Genomic DNA, 18394 nt, shown 5'->3' with positions numbered 1-18394 from the left:
CAAACTGTATATTCAGGCGCGCGCGCTTGCGCGCGCAAATTCAAATTCTGGTTATTTCAAAAAAACTGATTGAAAAAAATTGTCTTATTTTATAATTTATATTGAGAGAATTTAGAAGAATTTTGTGTCCAGGATAGTCATATATTTCATATATTTTATATATTTATATATGAAAAATATATCAAAAATGCATGTGAGTACTTAAATAAAAGCTCTGAATTAGTGTGACATCGGGAAGAGCTTATATCTTTAAAAACGTCAATATTTAAAAAAGTCCAGTGTAATTTAACAAAATAAAATAATGAAAAAAAAAAAGAAGGTAACTTTATAAAACAATTAAAAAAAATCAGTAGTTTATTAATATAATGTTATACTATTTTTTATTGCATTAACATCTGCTTTTAATAATTACAATTACACTTAAAATCTCGAGTATAAAAATACGTGTATGATTACTTAATAACTAACTAACTAAAAAAAAAAAAAAAAAAAAAAATTATTTATTGTTTGCACGCTACAAATGTAAGTATTGACGACCATTTAACATATTATGCGTACATTATTAATCATTCAAATAATACTACATTGTTTTCATAGTTTTAATAATCTTCAATTATAATTAAAGAAAAAATTTATAATAAAATAATGGTATTAATTTTGTGACAATATTTGAGCAAATAACAGCGTCGTAAGTTATTATTTTTTCTTTAATTAATTAACAATCAATCATACGTTCTACCGCGGTCATACTGCATACCATTTACTTTAATTACAAGGAGTGTTATTAATTAAAATACTAATATTAATAATAATAAAATTAAAAATAATGATCGATAATTATAATAAAAAAAAAAAAAAAAAAAAAAACTTAAAATTTAATTAATAATAAATTTAACGACGAGCGCAATGTATAAAATGAAATAAAATAAAACTAATAAAGTACAACGCGGAAGACGTTTTTATAAAAATATTTATATTTATATTATTATTAATAATAATATTAACTAATATTATAATTAAAAAATGAAACGACGCTGACTGGGAATGTTTTATGTTTTATTTTAATATAAAATTTTCTTTCTGTTATAAATGGCACCCTGAGTTGAAGAAGCACGGTCTGTTTTCTTTTTATTATTATGTAATTTGTATTTTAAATAATATTTTATCTGAATATAAAATGAAATCACGAGTGTGATGCTCTCGTGGGGTCTTTTTTCCCCGGGGAGGAGGAAACTTTAGTAAGCGGTGAATTAATCATGTAGGAATTTCCTTTTATTTCAGAGGGATGTCTGTGAGTACTGGCTGACAGTTTCCTCGGGGGCTTGGCAATCTGCGTGGTGGACAGTCCACTGACGGGGTACTTGTTCCTGCTGGAAATGGAACTGGTGGTGGTGTCCCGGGACAGACCTATTGAGTTCTTGCTGGAAGAAGCTGTAGTTGTCGTGATTGAATTCGACGACGCTGCCGCTGGAGATGACGAACTCTCTGCGGGATGCTTCGGCAGTACGAACGCCTTGGTTTGCTTCAGTAAATACCGGTCGTTGCAGAGCGCGGATATCAGTGGCAAATCCAGGTTTCTACTCTTCTCGCGAAGAGTTCGTATGTCGAGCATTCCGTCTTCTTTGCTACCTTCGTTCTCAGCTATGCTTGTCGTGGTCGTTGTTGAAGAACAAGTTGCTGATGATGCCGAAGGAAGGGGCTGGTTTTTCTCCAGGTTCTGAAATTATTAACAGATATTTTTATAATAATTTATTGTGAAAAAAATTTAATTGAAAAATTTCATATTTTTTTAAATAATTTCAAGTCTGAATTTAAAAAAAAAATATTTTTTTTATCATAATTGATTTATTTTAATAATTTTAAAAATTGTCAAATGTCTGCTGTTTTTAGTATTCAATTTTTAATAATTAAATTGATTTTATTTAAAATAAAATCAATTTTTTAATCAAGTATTCAGCTTTTCATACTTTCAAAATCTGTTAAAATTTTATTAAAATCTATCCGACTTTAAAAATATATTTTTGAGAGTAAAAAATTTTAATTTTTAGTTCAAGCAAAGATTATGACTATTGGTAATTATTTACTTTACTTTTTTGTATAATTTTAAAAAAATTATAAATTTTCTAAGAATAATTTTTCTTTAAAAATTACCTAAATTATTAAAAAAATTTTTTTTTCAAACTAAAAAAATTTTAATAAAATATCTTCAAAAATATCATAAAACAAGCTCCAAAACTCAATTTAAAAAAAAATCCAACTACACCTACTTCAACTTAAAAAAAAAAAAAAAATAATAATAATAATAATAATAATAATAATAATAATAAAAAAAAATTACCTGAATCTCATAAGGAGGTGGTGGAGGCGGCGGCGGTAATCGTCGATGCTTAGTCTGAGGCAAGGACTGCAACTTAGCCTTAGCCGGTGCTTCAAAGCACTTGAGAATATTTTCATCGCTCCTGGTCCTCGAGAAAGTATTATGATTATAAGTATTAGCCGGACCAGAGGGTTCCCTCCTCAAACTATGGCTTCCAACCGAAGAAGAGCAAGTAGCGCCACTGTACAACGAGCTAGTACTAGCGGCATAATGACTGCTAAGATTCCCATGAACCGGATAATTAGAGCTAGTATCGCTAAGATTCAAGTTACTCGCATACTTGGTGCTGGAAGAAAATGATGACCCAGGCAAATAAGGCGTGCTCCGGTACACCACGGAGGATTTGTTGCCGCCAAAACTGGGATACGGCGGAGGAGGATAGGCAGCGAGGCCAGAGAGAAGCGAGCCTTGCTTGACATCAATGTACTCCTGCTTAGAAATGGCAGGATCCTTGAGCGGGAACATTACATAGTCAACATCGGAGTAAAGCTGCTGCCTGTACTGTTCAATCTGGGACCTGGCGATCTGGCTGGTGTAGACAGTGGCCAAGCTGGGCGGCGGCGGAGGAGGTTGTCTCATGTGGATCATCGGCGGCGGAGGAGGTGGAGGCGGCTGAGGCGTCGGAGATCCCAAGTACGGCAACAAAACCGGGCCGCTTCTTGAAGCATGAACATCCAGATAATTATTCGGGCCAACCACCAGCGCCGCCACCGGAGCATGAACCGGAGTGGGCTTCATTTTATCCCCGGGGTAAGTTGGAGGCTGGATCCTGGGCGGCGGCTTCGGAGCTAGCGCGGGTGGCGCCTCGGAGGCTTTGTTCTTCACCGAAGCTTTTGCAGGTAAGGGCAAGGAATTGATGCTCATGTTCTTCATCAAATTCATGCTGATGTTGCTCATGCCCGACAGGTTATTTTTGACTCCAGGCATCCTGGAAGGATGCTGCTCCTCCACGAGATTATTGGGGTACAACTTGGAAATGGCCTCCGTGATCTGAGGGTACGGCGGAGGAGGCGGAGGCTCTCGAGGAGTGACAGCGTCGTTTCTAGGCGGCGTAGGCGGAGGAATCTGGATCCTCTCCCTCGGAGAAGTGTACGGCGGCGGCGGAGGAGGCTCGGTTCTTCTCGGAGGCAGCGGAACAAAGTCAACCCTTAAAGTGTTGTACGGCGGCGGAGGAGGCGGCTCTCTTTCTCCCGAAGGAATCACCCGAGAAGAATTCAGAGACTTGGACAAAAAGTCTATGTTCGACGGATACGGCGGAGGAGTTGGCTGTTCGTTGCTGTCGATCCTCGGCGGAGGAGCCGGCGGAGGAGGCATGGTCACGTAGTCGCAGTCAGAGTCCATCGAAGTGCTGATGGTCTTCCTGGGAGGATACCTTCCGACGATTAAATCAGAAAGCTCGTCGGCGGACAGCAAGGGTCCGATTCCCGGAGGATCACTTCCGTCGCCGCGGAAGCTGCCCGTGCTGAGAATGCTGTTGCTGCGGGATCGAAGATCATCAAGGTCCAGGTGCTGCTCGGGAGGCCCGGAGAGCTCCTCGTCGTCCCCCTTGCAGATGCTGTAGATAGGCTCCTGGTCCTGGTTCGCGTCCTCGGTGTAGACGTCGCTGTTCTCGGACCTGAGTTCGCTGTGGATGGTGTAGAACCCGGAGGTCACTGAGGCTTCGTCGGTGGTCGATTGGACTGAACTGAGCGCGCAGACGTCGCTGTTCGCAATGGACTCGTTCGCGTCACCAGAAGGCGAGTACAGCTCGGTGATTCTCTCGTCCTGGATCCCGGAACTTCGCATGGTGTAGACGCCGCTGGTCTCGCTGGCTATGTCCGTCCCTGTGAACCCTTCGTCGACTAAAGTCGAGGCACTGTTCGTGTCTGTGAAGGACTTGTTTGACTTCTTGCACCGGTCGTAGATCACTCCCGGGAAGCTCGTCGATTCTGAAGACACTGCTGAGTTCTGCGCGGTGTGCGAGTACCCGAGCTCGAGGCTTGAGCTCCCGGAGGGGCGGCGGGGGCGGGAGGATACCGGGTTGTTCGTTAGGGGGTTTATTACTACTGTGCTGCAGCTGCTGCTGCATTGCGAACCCTCGGTGCAAGGGTTTGTTGCCGAACGGCGGGTCGCGGTTGCTGTGAAGGTATCTGTACCGTCAACCTCGTCTCCGGCTGATGCTATTGGTGAAGAAGAACGGGACGGCTCTTCGCTGGTCAGCGAAACTGAAAAATTAATTTTTTTGTTAGGTCTGATGGATAAATTTTGGTGAAAAAATTGGTTAGATCCGGCGGTACTGTTTTTTTTTTTTTTTTTTTTATATAAAATTAAAAATTTGTATTATTCTTCAATTGGATTTATTGTAGTAAGTTTACAATATTGTATATTTTTATTTTTTTTTTAATTTGTTAATTACAGAAAAAAAAATTGAACTAAAATCATCAGTTCAAAAACAGTTTAATAATCTTAAAAATTGTACATTAACTAATAAATTATTTTTGGAGTAAATAAAATATTTTAAAAAATTTGATAATTTTGAAACACGCCGAAGAATTGTGACCTTGTATCTTGTGAACTATGGACATTTTTAAAGATATAAGCTCACTCCGACATTACACACTTTGAGACCTTTCATTTGAGTACCCACATCAATTTTTCATATATTTATATATATTACATATATGTATATATGAAAAATATATCAAAAATGCATGTGGGTACTCAAATGAAAGCTCTTGATGAGTGTAACATCGGAATGAGCTTATATCTTTAAAAACATCGATAGTTAAAAAAGTACAGTCCAATTTAACAAAATTTATTATTTAATAAAGCAAACCAAGTGAAATTTTTGTATGAATGGAGATCTAACCAATCAGGTACCACGTAGTAAAAACCAAAAAAAACTTACCTTTCTTCTTGACAACAGGACTTGAGTTTTCGGTCAACCGGGCGAGACACTCAGTGGAAGCAGGCGCAGTGTCAGGTTCATCTTCGCTGTGAACGCGATCGCTGACAATCCCGGAGGTGGTGTTGGATGAAGTGCTGGAGATAACGGAGATCCTCTGGTCCCTCCTGGAGCCACGAGCCGTCATGCTGAGCTTGCACCTGGCAGGATACATGTAGCAGTCTCTGAGGACTTTCCGCTCCTCTTCCTCCCTTCTGAGAGCCTCGGTGACGCGAGGCGCTATGGCCATCGAGAACTGGTGGGTGTCGCGACAGAGCCCCAGGAGAAGTTTGCTCTTGTCGTCGCAGCCGCTGTAGAGGGTGAGTTTGTCGGGGTGATCCACCGCCCGGATCTCGAACTTCTTGCGGTCGAAGCAGAGCTTGCCGATGTTGTTCCAGGCGAAGATCCTGGGCGTCTCCTGCTCGGTGTAAATGGTGACTCCGCGAGCGCAGATCGCCAAGAGAATCCTCCCGGGGCCGACCTCACCCTTAGTTCGTCGCAGCCGGTACAGGTGGGCGTTGAGCGGAGCCTCCAGGAGGACAGCCTCGCGTATGTACTGGAGCTCGGCTTCCTCGCGGGAGAGCCCGCAGTTTTCCCGGTGCTGGGAGGCCAGGACACCGAGGATGTTCGCCTCCAGGCACATGTGGGGCGGGAGGTAGTCCGTCGGCTTACAGTACCCGACTGTACCCGCGTGGGGACGGTGTCGCTCCTCGCTGTAGTCCCCCATGTCCGCTTGCAGCGCCAGCCCCGCCAGGGCCAGCAGCGGGCTGACGATCTCTGGAGTGTGAAGGGGGTGGTGAGGGTGGAGACTCTCCACTCCGCCTCCATGACGGACGACATTGTCGCGCAGTTGCAGGTAATAATGGTGCCGCGTTGTTTCATCGCTAAAAAAATTTTTTTCAATATTAATTTTTTATTTTTTTTTTTATTTAAAAAAAAATTTTTTTTTATTAAATTAATAAATAATTAATAAACATTTTATTTAAAATTAATGATAAATTATTATGGACATAAGATGATTCAATTGCGATGTTTATTACTTGAATAAAATTATTAATAGAGAAGAATAGAATAAAAGTAAGTTATGGTGTACTGTAGCATTGTTTTATAATTAGTAAATAATAAATAAACTAGGTAAGCGAATAATAATCGTATTTATATTTCAGGAAGTAAGAGGTACTATTACCGGGTATTATTTGATAGCGATCATTGTTTAGAATATCAAATATAAATAATGAAAATGTATTAATACTGAGAAATTAAATTGAAGACAATTAATAAGTATGATTATTTTTTAATAATAGTTATAAATATTTTTACCTTAATAATAATGGAGTATCAATATAATATCTAACACGAAAGTAGAGGACAAATGCTGGTCTTCCACTGCTATCCAAGCCCTGAAATTATAAAATAATTTAAATATAAATTTTTTTTTATTTATATCTAATATTTATTTAAATTATTTCAATATTAAATATTAAATAATAATAATAATAATAATAATAATAATAATAATATTTTAAGGAATTATTATTATTATTATTATTATTATTATTAAAATATTTGAAATCAATAAAAAATGTATTTTTCTGTTATGTTATAAATTGATTAAAATATATTTAAAAATTTTAATTATAAAAAAAAAAAAAATAATTTCTCAAGATGATGTCCAATGGGGACTGATAAATAATGATTGTAACGATAATGATGAAATAGAAGGTATGAGAGTAAAAAAAAAAGTAAAGTAAAAAATTATTTCCCGGAAGCTAAACAATCGATCATCGACGATGATCGATTTTAAGATCAGATATCGATGCTCCATCATTGAGGAACGAAAATTGGGTGGACTACTCTTAAATGAATCCAATTTAGCTTTTTGAATGGCCAAGAAGACGCAACCGGTGCACGCATGCCTCTAGGCTGAGAATCAACTTGCCAATCGCTGGATGTTGTGTTATGGTATATTATTTATATTTATAAATATTAAATATCCTTTTACTTATACTTTCTTGATCTTTACATCATGTGAATAATTATCAAGACTCTTTTCAGATACTTAAACTTTATGTTTTTTTTTTTTAAACCTGCTGTACTGGTAATCACATTAAAGTAGACAATCATTGATTGATTTCATTGTTTCTTTATTTATTTATTTACTTTTGTCCAATTTTTTAGGTGGATTAAGAGCGATCGCGTGCGGATGCCAATCGCCCACATGTCCTGCCCACGTGGGCCCAAATGTAGAAGCCAAGTCAATAAACTCAGTTAATAAAAAATTTATAATGATAATGGTATTGGTAATAATAATAATGATGATGAAGATATTAACTAAAGATCGTTAATAAAAAACAAAATACCAAATGATGACGAAATTATAATGTAATGCCTAGAGTCATTTTTTTTTATTTTGATGTTAATTTGTTGTGTAAACTTTTTTAGTTTTTTTTTTATATTTAATTTGAGGACAAGGAAATTTTTAATTCGACCTTAGGTAATTTTTAAAAACTGAAAGTTACTTTTACATGTTTAATATCTAGTACAATTTTCTGTTTTCTCATTACAATTTAAAAAAAATAAAAAATTTTATTATAACTAGAAGAATTTTTTATCTACTCTAAAAAAAAGTAATCAATTATTTTTATATTATTTTAAAAGATAAAATTCTTAAATATTTTTATTTAAACTCAGAAATTTATTGAAAAATAAAATTCAAGAATTGTAATATTAAATATAATAGTGAGAATAATTTAAGATGAATGTATAAAGTAACAGTGATTTGTATTATTATATATTAAAAGGAGAATTGAAAATACAAGAGTGTCTAGTTTACTATAAAGTGTACCGGAAGCAACGATTTGATGGTTATAGATAGAAATTTAAAAACGGCAATAAAATATAAATTAATTATCGAGTATGACTGAACTACCGTTTAAATTCCTGAGGAGTGAATATAATAGCACAGATAAGAAATATCTTAAATAAATTATTTACTGGACACAAAAGCGGCTTTTGATTATAATCCGAGATTTAACGCTCGAGAGCTACCGGTCTTAATTATAATAACAATACCAATAAATATAATAATAATAATGATTATAATTTATTTGAGGTATTTATGTTCATTCATTGAGTTGATTTATAATATTGGATTTAAATTTTGAACTACGGTGTATTGCATAATCAAAGTTTTGGCAAATGTCAAATAATTATTTTTAAATAAATATTTAATAAATTTAAATAAATTTTTAAATAAATATTTTTTAAAATAATAATAATAACAAAATATAAAATGAGAGTATTTTTGCAATAAATTTAAAAAACAATATGACTAAATAGTCAATTAATGATAAGTATTTAGGCTGCATTTAAAAATGCTCTATCTCTAAATATATAATTAAGAAATGACCTAGTATCTTGTGAACTATGGACATTTTTAAAGATATAAGCTCACTCCAGCATTACACTCATCGAGACCTTTCATTTGAGTACCCACATGAATTTTTCATATATTTTATATATTTATATATATTATATATATGTATGTATGAAAAATATATCAAAAATGCATGTGGGTACTCAAATGAAAGCTCTTGATGAGTGTAACATCGGGATGAGCTTATATCTTTAAAATATATATATTATATATATGTAAATATGAAAAATATATGAAAAATTGATGTGGGTACTCAAATGAAAGTTCTCGATGAGTGTAACATCGAGATGAGCTTATATTTTTAAAAACGTCAATATTTAAAAAAGTACAGTGCAATTTAACAAAAGTCATTATTTAATAAAGTAAAATTTTATTTTCATCTAAATAATAATAATAAATTAGTAGAACTAGAAATATGTAATAAAAAATGGAATTAAAAAAGGTTGTGTAACAGTTTTAAAAAAAAATAATGATGATGTTGATGATGATGATGATGATAATAAAAATGATGAATTTTTTAACGTCGGCTCGGATAGATTTAGCCTGAAATTTCATTATAGGACAAATTGAAGAGGTCCCGAGTGAGGAATGCGCACCAGGCCATTGTGAAAGGTTGATAAATTATCCCCGGTCCTCTCTCTCTCTTAATCTTTCTCTGTTTGATTCTTCAGCTCCTGCTCTTCCAACCGCGAGCGGTATAGAGCCTCTACTTCCAGTCAATAACGAATTCCAGTCCAAATTCGGTAGCACGAAAATTTGACTTGGAGGCATCGAGCGGGAAAGAGACCCAGAGTTCGTGTTTGGGTCCATTCTATCAGCAGAATAAGAGAAAGACGAGAGAAGAGGGTCCACTACCTATACGACTAAAATAAACAAGTCTCGCTGCATCGCCTTGAGAGTAAGTGAGAGTAAGAGTGAGACCCCAGTATTCTCTCTATATCTATATACTCTGTACGCCAGATAAAATAACCAGGCAAACCGCGAGCGAGCCTGCCGAGGATAAGGATAGGAGCAAAAGAACCACCGAGTCGTGTCTAGACCTAAACCCTCCGGTCAAATCGCGGCAAATTACCGTCCCGGATCCCCATTCTCATATTTTACCAACCATAAATATTAATTCGCCTTCCCCGCGCCCTTCCAGCCCCAAACCCGTACAGTCGAGCCCAGAACTTTTATCTCGCGTGGTTCGAGCTTTGACAGCCTTTGCTTGACATCGAACTCTTTGCAGGTCTTCAAAAAATTATTTTTAATCAAGAAGAATTTTAATTTATTTTTTTTTTATTTTTAATCAGTGTTATTAATTTAGAAAAAAAATTATTTTTTAACATCAGATACTTTTATTTAAATAATTAAGATGGTAAAAAAAATTTTTTCATGGAGATATTTTTATTTTAACAAGAATTTTTATGGTTAAATAATTTAATACCAAAAAAAAATTTTTTTTTATGAATTTAGAAGTGTAAAAGTTTGATAAAAAATTTTTTTAATTTACGTCTTTTTGGTGTTAAGGACAAAAAATTTTAAAATCAAAAGAGCGGAATATAAAAAAAATTTTTATGGTTATTTTCTAACTTTTCTTTTAAAGCTATGAACTATAAGAAGTGAAACTTAAAAAAAAATTAGAGAAGTTATTAACTTTAGTTAAAATTTTTAAAAGTAAAGCTTTTATTTATTTTCAATATTTTGGAGTCTTAAAAGTCTTTTTTCAAAATTTAACCATGAAAAAAAAATTCTTGACTGAAGTGTAATCTTAATTGTCTAGATTAATTAACAATAAATAATTAAACATTAGTAATTAAAATAAATGATAAATAAATTAAAATAAAGTTGTACTGAAGGAGGATAAATGAATTTAATAAGTCTGGAGACTAAAGATAATATAATAGTAGAGAAGTAAAAGCCAATGTCCTGCCGTAAGACGAGTAGTTGGTAGCGTACAACACATTGACCGATATCTCTAAATAATCTACCACATACGTCTCAGTCTGAGTCTCTCCATAGGATATAATACCACGGGATCGGGCATTCTATCGGTGGCTGCTGTCCGTACAGTAGTATTTAAACATTTATTTATTTTTATTTTTATTCTCTCTTACACTCGGGCCCACTAATGATGGCCCGGCAATAACCAATAAATACTCGCCTGGTAAAACAGGCTACCGGACTACGTCTTTATCTCTTCTGGTACATCTCCTCCAGTTAAGCTGCACCTAAACCCTGTCCAGTATGTAGCTCCGATTAAAACGCCCAAATAAATTCAAATAAAATTACATTTTACAGTATGAAAAATCTTTAATCTTTTAGTTTTTTATTTTTAATCTTATCTAAAGATTTTTTTCTTGCTAGTAATTTTTTATAGAATAATAATAATAAGATAGTAATTGCTCTATTTTTAGATAGATAATCAACGAATGACCTAATATCTCGTGAACTATAAACATTTTTAAAGATATAAGCTCACTCCGACATTACACTCATCGAGACCTTTCATTTGAGTACCCACATCAATTTTTCATATATTTTATATATTTATATATATGTATATATGAAAAATATATCAAAAATGCATGTGGGTACTCAAATGAAAGCTCTTGACCAGTGTAACATCGAGATGAGCTTATATCTTTAAAAACGTCAATATTCAAGAACGTACAGTGCAATTTAACAAAAGTCATTATTTTTAATAAAACAAAATTTTATTTAATATTAATTAAACTTACGTAGGTATGTGAACTTCGCCAATTTTTAGGAGCGTATTTGCTGAGTTTACTCTCGGGATCTACGAATAGGTATTCGCCGTCTGTAACAAACAATATCAATAATCATAAAAACAATTATAATTGTAGTATAATTATCAGTAAGAATAATTAAAATATGCTTAAAATACATTCCTCATGATTAATGAATGATAAATAATAATTGATGAGTGATTTACGTTTACCTAGTTATTTAATTATGTGGAAATACTTGAGTGTTTCAAGGTATCGCTTCAGTAATTGATACCACTATCGTGAGTAATTAGTAATTAATATTGAGTGATTAGTAATGAGAGCATTGCCCGAAAGGTACAAGATTATTCGTATGGGATTGGAGTAATGATATAAATTTCCTTATTATTAATTAACTATTAATAAATACTTTATATTTTTTAAAGCTATTAAATTCTTTTATTTCTAAATATTGAATAAAAAAATTAACATTTTAGACTATTAAATAAATTAATAATTATTAATTCTTTTTTGAAGCAATGTTAGGACACAAAAATTTTCAAGATATTAAAAAAAAATATTTTATCTTAAATCAAGATTAAAAATAATTGAATTAATTAATATTTAATTAGAATAATAAACATTTTTGAGTTGAAAAATTTTTTTGACTTAAATTACGATCAAATTCTTCAAAATAATTTTTTTTGGTGTAAATTTATTTATTTTTTTTTTTTTCAATGTGACTTCTTCAATTACACAAATATAAATTCAACGATTGAAAACTGAAGCGAATTCGTGCCATGGCAACAGCCCTAATATTTTTTTATTTCAAAGTTTCAGCCTCGGACCCGCACACCTGCTCCGAAACCGGGATATTTATAGAATATAGAATGCAGAGGCATTTAGCGATAATGTTTCTGGATTTTGGCTGGAGGGCTATTTGCTGGTAAAGTTGGCCAGAGATCTTTCCGGACTGTAATCGCTTGCTAGTAGTCTAAATATTAAATAATAAATAATAAAACAAGGGCATATTTTGTAAGAAGTAATAAAAATAGGATTTTTAAGCAAAGCAACTTCGTGACAAGAGGACAAGAAGGAGGCCGTAAGGAAGAACGGTTTCATAAACCGAGCGCCTTTCCCAGAAAGAAACAATGGCTCACCGGTCCCGGTGGTACAGCAATGCGCCGTAACCGTAATTACGACCATAATCACCCCTCTGATTGCCGGGAAGGCGTAGCGATCGCTCGAGAGAGAAAACAAGACACCAGATACCAGACACACTAGTCAACCGAGTGAAGTTAAGTGAAGTGTAGCCAGCGGTTAAGCAACAGCCAAGTTCACCAGCAGAAGATAGGAGGATAGAGCTACGGGAGAAGGATCATCTCACACGTTACCTGGGCTGAGAGAATAACTTTTGCTGATGGGCGCTGCTCAACTCCCATCAGCATTCTCCTTCAATGTTTTTACCTTAAAACAGTTTTCTGTCTTTTAAAATTCTAATGATCAAGATCATCGGCTCGAGCTTAATAGAGGAAGCTTGCAAGCTTTTAGGATTTTATTTCTTCTACAGGTTATGGGCCCAGAATAAATTTTTTTTCCTTTAGTAGGCTTCTAATAAGCCTTTTTTAATGAAATTTTTTGTAAATTATAAAACAAAAATATCATTTTAAAATTTTAGCTTTTTTTTGTTTGTACTTATTGTAATTATTTACAAGTAGGGCGCGCCCTATTTTTGACCATAAAAAAGAAATGAATTGATGGATCATCATAATTTTTTTTTTTAATTCTTTGTTTTTACCGAGGATTAAAAAATTAAAATTTAAATTAAAAAATAAACTTTGAAAGTTCAAAAAATCATTATTTTTGCAAATAATCTTAAAAAACTGTAATTTTTTCCTTTTTTTCCTCTCAGAGTATTTTTTATCATAAATGCGCCTTAAAAACAAGCCGAATAAAAAAAAAATTAAAAAATGTTAATTTCTCTCCTAGATATGGCCAAAAATAGGGTGGAGCCCAATTACAAATAATTACCCAAAATTTCTTTACTTTTCACTTTGATCATAGATTTTTTATTAATGCGGTAATAAAAAAATTAAGTTCATAATTTTTAATTAAATCAAGGAGAAAAATTCTTTATTTAAGTAGAAATTTTTTAACGAGTCAAGTAAAATAATTCAAAAGACGTGAAAAATTTATCAAGCCTAAAAGTTGATAAAAATTTTGAACTGATCCTGATTGGGGGTTTCGAAATGGGTCAGTAGTAAAAAAAACTCGATAAATTTCTATTTTTTATAGAATTTGATCATTTTTTCCCTGAAAAACGCGAAAAATTTCAAACTTTAACCAAAAAAAATTTTTTTTACCAAGAATATAAAATTTTTATTTACAAATATTAAAAAATTCCTGGCCTTAGCATCAGGAATTCGAGGCCCGCTATTCTTATCGGCATCGGTATACGGTCAGTAAAGTCAAGACGAGACGAGACGAGACCCGAGGAACTAAACGGGGAATGTTAAGGCATTCCACATTAGTCGCGCCACCCCGCGAGCGAGTGGCTTCAGGCGGGAGTAGTGTGTCGCGTCATGAGGAGAGGGTGATGGGTCGCATACCTGAAGATCCCGAGCTCGGTCACTGAACGCGAATATGCATTCGTTCTTCCTATTCGCGGTTTCTCAATTTTTGTTTATCGATATTTATATTTATATTTACATTTATATTTATGGTTATAAATAAATACGACATGAAGTGTGTGTTTATCGTAAAAGTCGACTCCACGTGCAGAATAAGAGTCCGCTCTTCGGAAAAAGAGAAAGGGGTAGAGTAGAGAGACTCGGGTCATCTTCCTGAAGCTTGGGGGATCCCCGGGGGGTCCTAGTATCTCAAGTCTCGTCGCATATTTCTTCAGCTCGATCAAATTATTCCGAGGAACAAAACACGCCGAGTAAATACACTGAGTCTTAGTCTTATATTGTAGATATATTTATATATAAGTATAAGTATGAGTATAAGGCTCTCCTCAGAGTTGTTTTGCGGTCCCGAGATGGCCGCCGAGCGAAGGGACCACAAGAACCCGGGAAGAAAGACAAGGAAAGAAGAAAGAAGCACCAAGGGCCAAGGACAGATAGGAGCGAGATGAGGATGAAGGACAGCCAAAGAGGACTGCTGGTGGAGGAATTCGAAAGAAGCGAAAATGCTAAATGAAAAAAAAGGTACAAAATAAAATGCCAAAACTGATGGCTATGGAGAAAAGAAGAAGAAGAAGAAGTTGGAATGGCCCTCGCCAGCTGCTACTTGCTGTATCGCTAAAATCTCAAACTTCCTCTCCTTTTATTCCTAACACGGCTCATTTATGTATTCTCTTTTCTTCGTTGTTGTATCCTTCGTCCACCTACACTTGACATAAATTAACAGACTTCTCCACAAACGTCCCTTTTGATATTTTAAATAATTCTATAAACAATTTATGTTTATTGGTTATTTTAACCAAAGGTTATTTATGAATGACTCATTCAGAATTAACCTCAACCTCTTATTCGAATAAATTCCCTCTTTCATGGGCAAACCATTAAAACACCGACCTATCACGCGTCAAGGATATACTAATATTATTATTTTTATTGATCATTATTACCCCAAGTTGCTAAATAATTGGTACTTATTACTTGTTTACTCAAATTATTGGAGCAAGGGCAGAGTTGTTTTTTTTTTTTTTTTTTTTTTGCGACCAAAGGGTGAGAGATACAGTAAAAACAACAGAGACCTTTTTTATAGAAAATTGAATTTCCTACAAAAAAGGTCTCTTGTAATTTTTCTCTATCTCCAATATTTACCTCACAATCTAAATAAATATTTTAATTTCTAAGAAACCAAATTATTTTCCGAGATAAGTTACGCCTTTCGATTGGATTTAAATTGTGGCTCAAGGAGTTGAGATACGGCAAAATTAATAAGGATCTTTTTGATAGAGAATTTAATACCCTACAAAAAAGGTCTCTTATGATTTTCTCGCATCTCCAATATTTACCCCAAAATCTTGAATCAAACTTTTTTTTGTACCAATCTAACGTCTGTTGAAGATAATCACACTTGAAGATACTCACAACAATAAAAGAAAATAAAATAACAATTGCGTTTACAGTGGCTAGTAAACTTATGTATTGTATGGGCCTTAAGCTAATAGCAAGAACGTATGTACTCTGTACCCGAGAGATTTATTAACGCGGGAATATTACGGCATAAATCTGGCGTAGTGGTGTGGGGCTTGGATCTAAGACTCGTACGCTCTAAAGGTACTAGAGAAAATAAGGAAGAAGAAAAAGGAAGTAAAACAAGATGGCGGATCAGCTGGTACTGTTGGGCCCGATGTTGCTGGTGCATAGCGGGGAAAGGTGTTGTTTATGAGCGTCGGGGTGAAAAAAACAACAAAGTTGGAACCTGGTGCCCAGTCCTGAATAAGGATTCACTACTACATACCATAACTACATACTACATACTTCCCAGTTTCGTTTTCCGAAGAAGAGATTGCGTGTTGCGTATGTTGTCGCGATACGGCCCGTTTTCGCGGGCATCAGCCGATATAATCCGAGAAGAGCCACAGTACAGTCTTTTGCTTTTATTGTGTGCTACAGTGTGTGTATCTCGGCTCGGTGATGGGAGATGTGAGTGTGAATGTGAGTGTAAGGGCCCGTTCACCCTCCCTCCCACATTCCAGGGGCCGAAGCGGTCGTGCGGCCAAGCTGAGCCGGATCGGGGCCCGCCATGCCAAGTCGGGACTCACTCAAGGTGGTGGGACGTGGAATACAAGGCACCCTATACAAATCACCGGGCTACCGTCTTACCCGCGAGCGCTTTCTCTTTCTCTCTTCCTCCTCATACTCGCTCCACACTCTCCTCTTTACTCTTTTTTATTTTTATTTTGGCCTTTCAGCTCCCGTTTTTTTCCTCTCACCGTCGCAAAGCCTTTCTAAATCTCAATACTATTTTTTACACGAGTAAATAATTTTTTGGGGGGTAATTTTGCTAAAATAATTCTTATTGTTGCGAATTTTAGGATTCAATTCGCGGGTTTTATTGGGATTTATCCCAAGTTCGCTTGATCAAGGCCGGGATCAAGGCCCAAGGGCTCGAAATAATTCCCGAGAGCCCTTGTTCACGGAAAGCAAGTCACGCGAATCGCTTCAAGGGTCCAACGGGCCTGCTGGTATGTATAATACCAGTTCCGCACAAGCTGGTTCTATTTTTAGCAACGGGCCTTACTGGGCCCGCCGGCAAGGAGATGGAACTCCAGAAATGACATCCCACTTCCAAATTATATTGTGAAGTCGACTTTTTAAAGTAGAAGACGAAAGAAAGTTGGTGGAATTAATTTTGGCATTTTTTTTTTTTTTTTTGAATTAGAGGAATTTAAAACAAGGATTGGGATGTGTTACTTTATTATCAATTGTGATAAATTGTTTTTAGAGATTCTCAGACTTTTCGGATCATGGGACAATTTTTTGAAGCTAGTGGCCTTGATACTATAATAATCAATTAAATCGTAAGAAGATTTTTTTTTAAGTAAATCATTGAAAATTTAAATTTTCATTATTGTTGAATTTTTTTGTATTTTATTCAAGCAATTTGATGTATTTTTTTTATTACAAATTTTTTTGTTAAAATATTTACTCTGTCTAAATCAAGTTTTTTTTCAATTTAAAGTGTTATTTTTTTTTTGTAAGAAAAATTTTTAAAAATCTTATAAATGTCAGTTACTGTGTTTTAAATTTGGGCAGCCTTACTACACTCATAAAAAATTAACTGAATCGAAAAAATAGTTTGGAATAATTTTTTGAACTTCAAAAATTCTAAATTAAGAGATATATTTTTTTGGTTCGTGAATTTTATTTTTATCAGTTAAAATATAAAATATTACAAAGATAAAAAGAAAAATTATTGTCGAAAAATAAATTAAGTGGCTCAAAAATTAATTTTTTGCAAAAAAAAAAAAATAATCAACATCTTTGAGCTTAATCAAAATTATTATCAATATCAGAATTATTCAGTAGATTCTCAATACTTGTCAAGAATAAATTTTCTGTATCAATAAAATTATCTTAACAGTATAATTTTTTTTTTCAATGTCCTATTTTATTTACTCGGCGTGTAATTGCAAGTACAAGTTATTAAAAGTGCTTGAAGATTGATAATAATCTAAATAGTGTAATGTATTAATGTATCAAAAGAAAAATTCAAAGAGAGAGAGAGAGAGAGAGAGAGAGTAATCGTCAATATTATATCTAGTTGTTCTGGTTTTTAAGTTGGATTATTATTTTTAGTTGGCGTGTTGTGGCTCGCGCGTTTTATTTGAAACCCCGGCGTGTATAGTACCTTGCACACACATAGAGAGAGAATGGGCCCCGGTGATGGAGATGGGGGTCCCTGGAATGCGGGACCGCGAGTGTAGTGGGAGAAGATGGTGTTGAGGAGGCACAAAGAGGGAGAAAGGACATTCTGAGGAGAAGGAGAGAAGTTGTTGTAGAGCCACCACTACCACACTGAGAAAAGTTATCTCGCTGGTCCATTCCGAAGCATTCTGGCCACAACACATCCACACTACTGAACATTTCGTATGTGTAGGATGTTAAATGTGGAGACGCGGAATAAGAACCTGGAGGAAGGCCCAATACCAAGTGGCGCGTCAGTAGCGGCTGAACAAGTCCGACCGGCTCCAGCTCTACTCAGCTCATCCCCATCCTCATCCTAGCCACATATGTGTGTATGTATCAACACACTTACATTTAGAAGGGCACCTCCACATGCATGTCGAGCTAAAGATGCGGTAGGGCAACGTTTGGTATGCAAAAAGCTTTCAAGATTAAGTCAAGATGTTCGTCAGCATATTCAAATAAATTTATACCATACTCTGTACGCTCTTTAGAGGATTTTATTATACACACTTTTCGTAGGTCGTT

General features: G+C 34.9%; 1 protein-coding gene across 1 annotated transcript in view; it reads right to left on the bottom strand.

Annotated features, from left to right (window-relative positions):
- Positions 1-452: 452 nt before the first annotated feature.
- Positions 453-18394, bottom strand: part of LOC141534687 (protein expanded) — a 38710-nt gene continuing 20768 nt past the window's right edge. The window contains exons 4-8 of the mRNA XM_074254208.1: positions 11457-11536; positions 6621-6700; positions 5265-6184; positions 2339-4581; positions 453-1717 (exon numbers count right to left, since the gene is read on the bottom strand). Coding sequence (XP_074110309.1) covers positions 1184-1717; positions 2339-4581; positions 5265-6184; positions 6621-6700; positions 11457-11536 — 3857 coding nt within the window. The 3' untranslated portion in view covers positions 453-1183. The remainder of the gene's footprint in view (positions 1718-2338; positions 4582-5264; positions 6185-6620; positions 6701-11456; positions 11537-18394) is intronic.

This window comes from Cotesia typhae, unplaced genomic scaffold (genome assembly GCF_013202065.1).
Source record: "Cotesia typhae breed Kobodo isofemale line unplaced genomic scaffold, CoteBio_Ctyphae contig_123, whole genome shotgun sequence".
NCBI lineage: Eukaryota > Metazoa > Arthropoda > Insecta > Hymenoptera > Braconidae > Cotesia > Cotesia typhae.
The sequence above is the reverse complement of the archived record's forward strand: the minus strand, read 5'-3'. Positions and strand labels throughout refer to the sequence as shown.